The following is a 7,224-nucleotide window of genomic DNA, read 5'->3' as shown; positions in this document are numbered from 1 at the left end:
ATCCCAAAGATTTCCAGTGGACCGATAAGTGAGTGTTAGCCCTGTCTTACCTCAAGGCCTACCTCACTACTCCACTTCTCCTCTCAAAACCCTTGAGTTTAAAATATAGGACATGGGTTTGGGGTATTTTAGGATTATAACTTAGGGTATAGGATTTAAAATTTAGGGTTTAGGGTTTGACTGACGATATTATTGTCGCTAAAATTGACGTTATTCTTTTTAGCTTTTTTAACAACTCCTATTTTATTTTAATTCAATATTTTTGTTTAATAGTTTATGTTGCAATTTGATTGATTTTAAAAGAGAAATGAATTTAAAAGTTCACTATAGAGAGTAAACCTAAGTTTTGTCTTCTAAAAAATGAGATGGAAGTTTTTGTTTAATTTAAAGAATGTGCATTTATCAAACATGGATTTGCATTAGTAAATTGTAAAGATGTAGAAGTATATGGACTTGGTGAACCAACAAACTCAAAGCATTTTCAATAATGGTAAATAAACTCTTTAAAGATTCGGAATAATATAATATTAATATTTGTAAAACAGTTTATTATATAAATACATTTTTAATAATTATAAAAACTGATCAATCATAAAGAGATATTGTCATAACTTCTAGAGTTCTAGTAGATCTCTTCAGAATTCTGAAATGATAAAAAAAAAACGATTTTGATATACACAATGGCTAACAATTGTCATTCAAATGTGAATTACCAAAATTCTCTTATTTAAGAATACATACTTTAACAAGTGAGGTAAAAAAACAAGGATAATTTGGACAATAAGAGTCGAAAAGATGGAAGAAAATAAAGGAATAGAAAAAAAAAACTTAAGGAACTAGCTAGTTGTGGAGGCGATCTGGGGAGCTAGGGATCTGTCTGTAGGAATCTTCAAAGCGACGGTTGCTATCGTTTAGATCCTTGAAGTACCTTTGGAAGAGACGTTGAACATCATCGTCCTTCTTGTTCTTAGAGGCGAGGGTATTCCCGTCTTTTCCAACCTGGCTGTCTTCTGACCGTTCCCGGAGTTGTCCTTCCCGGAAAAGCCAGATCTGAAACAGAGAGATGAGTAAGAGAGCAACGGAGAAAGTCAGCAGAATATCTCGACAACCCATACAGTAAAGAGATGGTGCTGAAGAAGAGATAGATAAAGGTTTGGATGAGGAAAAAGGAACGTGAGAGATTTGTCTGTGATAAGACAAGAAGAAGGTCAGAGTGTTATATTCATAAAACTTCATCTCTCTCTTCTTTCTGTGTGAGCTTTAATGTGGTGGAGCTGGAGCAGCCGGAGGGAGGTGACGGGCGTGCTGTGTCATTGACTCATTTGTCATTTTGAGTGAGTCCCTGTCTCTGTCGTTATCCATGTCTCTATTTTGTTCTTAATTTTTGTTCATATATTAGGGTAACAATGAAATAGCTGATATATATTCAACGAAATACCTATATACGGTGTTTTGATTAAAAGCTTATACGGTGTTGTAATTACAAGTTATATAAATAAGAACCTTTTTAGTAGGCAGTACGTATGTTTTACCTTTTCTCAGTTATACTATGTTTTATAGATTTACTGATTCAGGTTTCTTGTCGCATGCATGTTACTTTGATATATATTCTTGTTTATTCCTGGGTTAGTTAGGTTAAGAATATGGTCCAAATTATAAATGTAAGAGTCGTTAGGCCTGGGCACGGATCGGATATTCGGGTTTTTGAAGGTATTTGTGATTTGCTTCGAATGTTACGGATATCTGATTTTTCGATTTGCTTTGCTTCGGAAAAATACGGATATTCGGAAAAACGGATATCCGGAAAATAAATAGATATTTGCGGATATTCGCGGATACTTACGGATCTCTCATTTGTTTTGATTAATACAAATAATCTTAAAAATTTGATACAAATTTGTTTTGTAAAATATATTTTTTGCATGATATAAAAGATAAAAATTAAAAAAAGCAATGAATCTTCATATTTTGTAAATTTTTAAACTTAGTTAAAATTATAATAACACAAAACTTAAAAAAAAATTATAATTATCGTAAATATTTTCTCTTCCTTTTATGTAATACTTTTATATAAGTAATAATATGAATAGAATCTATCAAATAATATATTAGAATAATAATTATATAATTTTATACATTTAAAACTTTAAATATAATCAAAATATACATGTATTTATATATTGACGGATTGGATCGGATATTCGCTTCCCAAAATTTTAATATTTGTGATTTGCTTCGATTTTGACGGATATTGAATTTTAGTATTTGCTTTGCTTCGAAAGCTTACGGATATTCGGAATTTTCGAATCGAATAGCAACGGATAACGAATCGAATCAAATTTAACGGATAAAATGCCCAGCCCCAGATACAATAATGGAGTGGTCCAACTACAAATGTATGCAAAGAAAATATCAAATCATGAGTTGCATTCCCAAGATAGGTGCAGTATCTTTAGCGTTGAGAATTAAATTGATGCTATTAATTAGGCACAAAAAATGATATTTCTTGCTACCCGAGGGAGATGTAAAGAAGAACATGTACAATAAAATAGGAACATGGTCAAAACTGACGACGAGATATTGTTGGAGGAGAAGGAGAAATGTTGATTATATCACGCAAACCGTATTCTAGAATGTAAATTACTTATCTACAAGATAAAAAGTTGTCATATCTATATTCTTATGACAGTTTGTAGAAAAGATTGAAATATTAAAAATAATTGTAGTTAAATATTTCTTGACAAACAGGATTTGTCTGGTCGAGGAGTCAATTGACCACATGGGTATGTCTGAAAAAAGATAAAAAAACAAGAGATGTAAAATGTATTATTATCAGTTTCAGATTGTATATAACTTATTCTAATAGCGATAATTCTATTTAGTAATCACATGTCTTTGCAGGTCCATAGAGCTCTACAACTAACTTATGTTTTCAGAAAAAAAAAAATTATGTTTTCAGTGTCATGGGTGGCCGTCATCTAGACTAAACCACATTTACTTTTAGTAATATTTGGATCCTATTAATGTCGTGAAAAATGTACAAAGTTTTTAAGAAAAAACCGATAAACAAATAAAAAATAGTAGGAAGTAACCATATACAAAACAACATCCTTAAAAGTATATAAATTATACCAATTCTTATTTCGATGACTTGTATAATCTGAAGGTGAATCCACGTCTTACTGCTGTCAACCGCAGTTCCGAAACCAATGCATTCTTCCTAACGAAACTCTGGTTGACATGTAACTTGTCTCTTTGAAATCTTTCTCCTTCAATAGCATATGTTTTTTTGAAATCTTCAAAACACATTCATCTTTTTATGAGTCCTCATCTTTGACCTTTCCATAAACACTGTAATTCTCACCATCCTCGACCGCTTCAGCAACATCACATATATCAGCATCCTCCTCTCCATCATCCTCTTCCCCATCATCCTCCTCCTCATCCTGCTCCTCCCCATCATCCTCCTCGCTATCATCCTCCTCTCCACCAGCTTCATTAACTTTTTCCCTTTCCTAACCGTTCTCATCTTGCTACGGCTTGATACACAAAGCCGTACTCCGTGCGTTTTGGTTATCTCGAGCAAGTATCCAACTTGTCTATCACTGGAAACATGAATAGGAGGGGTATCTGGAGCCATATCTTGCATCATTGCTTCTGGTACTGAGTAACTTATCTCCACAAACTCTATGCTCATATCCAAGTTAAAATCTCTTCAGCCATTGCAACAAGTTCAGCATGTGTCGAACCTTCACTCAAAAAAAAACATTCTCGCTCCTTTGGAATCATCAACCACAAAATCCCAACAGCCATCTTTCCACAACCATTCTCCATACACTGCAGGTAACCGACGTATCATCTGCCAAAAATCAAAAATAAAAACACATTAGCTTGAAACTTTGATTAACATGAAGTGATGTCGGTAAACTCTTAAATATCACCAATTATGTTATAAATTTAATTTAGTAGCTTCAATATTGATTAATATACATGAATTAATAAGAAAATGTTAAAAAGTCTTTCTAGTTTTGGAGAAAATGAAAGTTTACTAAACATTAACGCAGATGACTTACTGGTAAGTCGTCTGGAATACTTAGACGACTTACAAGTAAGTCGTCCGAAGAGGTCATTTTTGCAATTGACTTTAAGTTGGGCGACTTACAAGTAAGTCGTCCAGTTTTGTTTGTTAAAAAAAAACACCAGACGACTTACTTGTAAGTCTTCTCGGATAAACGGGTTACTTTTGTATTTGACCGAATTGTGTCAGAAATTTGACTTTTCTTGGACGACTTACTAGTAAGTCGTCCCTGAGAAAACAAAAAACTCAATAGTTTAAAATTCGAAAATAAAACTGAAATTTTTATTTTTTCCCAGACGATTTAAACGGAAGTCGTCCAGATAGACGACTTACACGGAAGTCGTCTGAGATAAGCAAGGTTTGACCAGAATCTCAGAATAAAATCTGGACGACTTTACCTATCCTGGACGAATTTACTTATCCTGGACGACCTTTAAGTAAGTCTTATGACTGGACGACCTTCAAGTAAGTTGTCTGCAAGAAAATAAATATTTAAGTTTTTTTCCAATTGCAAAACTAACCTAAGATGACTTACAAGTAAGTCGTCTAGCTTTAATAAAATATTTATTTTTTTGGTTTCCCCAGAGACGATTTACTAGTAAGTCGTCTGGGAAAAGTCAAATATCTAACACAATTCGGTCAAATGCAATAGTAACCCGTTTATCCAAGACGACTTACTAGTACATTCTCTAGGATATTCTCGAGTTTTTTTTCTAAACAAAGAAAGATGAACGACTTACAAGTAAGTCGTCTCTTTGTCCAGAAGAGTTAACCATAAGTCTTCTACAGCCAGACGACTTACAGGTAAGTCTTCTACGCGGACAGATCTGGAAAAATTTTCAATTTCATATATTAAATTAGTGAGATGACTTCCTTACCACACAGAAGTCTTCTCCAAACACCCAGAACCTTAAACGAAAGTAACCCACCAAGAATAGTAAGTTTGAATGTCTCTATCAACCAAAAAAAATTAAAATCAAAAGTTTGAGTTTTTTGGATGAATATGGAGACAAAGTGAAAGAAATGTTGTTTTCAGTATATAACAATAGAGAGAGAGACAGTAAATCGATTTCAGGTGCATTAAGAGCTTCAAATTGATTGTTCATGGTAGTTGGGGTATTGAAAGCGATGGCAATCTTGTAAATACTTGAAGATGATGAGGTTGAGAGAGTAAAATTGTCATTTTGAAAAAACATAAAAAAAAAGAAGTTAATGGCATTTTCGTAAATAATGTGAACATGTAGGGTGAATAGGACAAAAGAAAGATAAAAAAAGGAGAGGTTAGTTTTGTGTTTGACTTTGAGTTTTGAGTCAATTTTGCAAAAAGCCCTAGATTTTATGGTACACTTGGAAAAGAAAAATAACAAAATATTTAGTAATTCGGACATTGATCCTAGAAATACGCTCAAATTAGTAGAAACAGAATCTATATTTTGGGTTGAGACACAAGAGCTAAACTTACAGCGGCAGTACAACAAATAGAGTTCATGAACTTTCCAGTAACTCAAGAAAAATGGTGTTTCATCGATGATTCGTGAAAAAATAAAGATTCTTATCACTATAAAAAAACATGTATGTTGCAAGGGAAAAAATCCTCGCAATTCCGTTGCAAATCGCAATTTGCAAGGGAATTACGAAGAAAATATATTTCTCCCAAATTTTTACTCGCAAATAAAAAATGTTCGTTGCAAATTTGCGATGGAAACTGGTTCGTTGCAAATTTGCGACGGATACTGGTTCGTTGTAAATTTGCGACAATACTTATCTTTCCTGTTTCATCACTACTGCTTCTCAGATCTGTAAAAAAAACAATTACAAATATATAAGAAGAAGAAGAGAATGAGAGAGCAGAGATAGGAGGAAGTCGAAGTGAGTTGACCTTTGATGGTGGTGAGTAGGTGAAGCCAACAGAGAGCTCAACCGAGACGAGTATGCTGTGCCTCCACCTTTGCTGCTGCTCCTGCACTTCACTGTCGTCGTTTTCCTCCAAGCCATTAACTTTGTTTTTGTCCTTCTTCCACCCAAGCCTCCTGTTCATGGAGGGTAAAGAAGAAGAAGACAAGCGATGAGAGATAAACAATGTAGATAAAGAAGAAGATACAAGTGATGATAGATTGAGCTTTGTTTTACCAATTTCGTCCAGAGATTGAGAGAAGCTATAGAGAGATTGAGAGATTAAGATGAGAGATCAAGAGGAGAGAAGAAAAACAGATGATATGTGGTCCATTTGATTAAAGTGTAATCCAACGGTCAGAAATGAATGTTTGTCAATCCTTGTATGAAAAAAGTATTAGCCAATGAGATTTTTTTATAAATTTGTTTTTTTTGTTGGCATACGTATGACAAGAGAGAGCAGAGATAAGTCACAAAATGTTATCAACTCCTTTTCAGAGTTTAGGATTATATTAATGGTTTTGCTTTATGATTTGCTTTAAATATAATTGCAACTTAAATATATTTGAATTCGGGTTTGATAATTAAAAGTTTAAAGTTGAAATATTATATTTATGATTAAAAAGTTTGGAGTTAAGAAAATATGTAATGAGATATAGATTTAAAGTATGAGTTTAATTTTTTTTAAACTAATTTGAAAATATAAATGCGAAAAGTTCTAAATTTAAATTAGTAGTTTATGTTCAAGTTTTAGTGATTAAATTTGAAAATGTTAAATTTGGTGTTTTGAATTTTATGATTGGGGGTAAGGTTTAGGGTTATAAGTGTATGGTTTGGAATATAGTGTTTGAAGTATAACTTTAAGTTTTGGGACTAAATTTTAAGAAATGTTAAAATTAAAGTTAAGTTTAAGATTTTTTGTTTAAATTTTGAAAATATTATATTCAGTGTTTAGATTAGTGATTTGGGGTATAGAGTTTATATATAGATTTTAGGGTTTTAGATATAGTCTTTGAGTTGGAAAAAATGATTTTGCATGGGATTCAGTTCAAAAACGATAATTAATATGAAAATATGTTTATAATTTTTCGGAAATTTAGTTGACGTATATGAATTATATAAGTTATAAGGGTTTGATGTTTATTACTTGTATTGTAATAACAAATCAAGTGTTGGGACTTAAGTTCATAACCATGATTAATAAATTTTTGAAATTTTTTTTTGACTTACATTATACAATAAGTGATTCTATA

At 32.3% G+C, this 7,224-nt stretch overlaps 1 protein-coding gene and 1 long non-coding RNA gene across 2 annotated transcripts; both read right to left on the bottom strand.

The window, feature by feature from the left end:
- Nucleotides 1-649: 649 nt before the first annotated feature.
- Nucleotides 650-1,418, bottom strand: LOC108859487 (CLAVATA3/ESR (CLE)-related protein 43-like). The gene has a single exon (XM_018633392.2). It carries the CDS (start codon nt 1,234-1,236, stop codon nt 841-843), a length of 396 nt encoding a protein of 131 aa, XP_018488894.1. The 5' UTR covers nt 1,237-1,418; the 3' UTR covers nt 650-840.
- A 1,575-nt stretch (nt 1,419-2,993) lies between these two features.
- LOC108860014 (uncharacterized) lies at nt 2,994-6,345 on the bottom strand. Its single transcript, XR_001950573.2, has 3 exons — nt 6,209-6,345; nt 5,958-6,108; nt 2,994-5,875 (listed from the first exon to the last, which is right to left on the bottom strand). It is a non-coding gene; the product is annotated as an uncharacterized LOC108860014 (long non-coding RNA).
- Nucleotides 6,346-7,224: the final 879 nt, after the last annotated feature.

The sequence above is a fragment of the Raphanus sativus genome, chromosome 5, assembly GCF_000801105.2.
Source record: "Raphanus sativus cultivar WK10039 chromosome 5, ASM80110v3, whole genome shotgun sequence".
In the NCBI taxonomy this organism is placed as follows: domain Eukaryota; kingdom Viridiplantae; phylum Streptophyta; class Magnoliopsida; order Brassicales; family Brassicaceae; genus Raphanus; species Raphanus sativus.
This window is presented reverse-complemented; position numbering and strand designations above follow the sequence as displayed.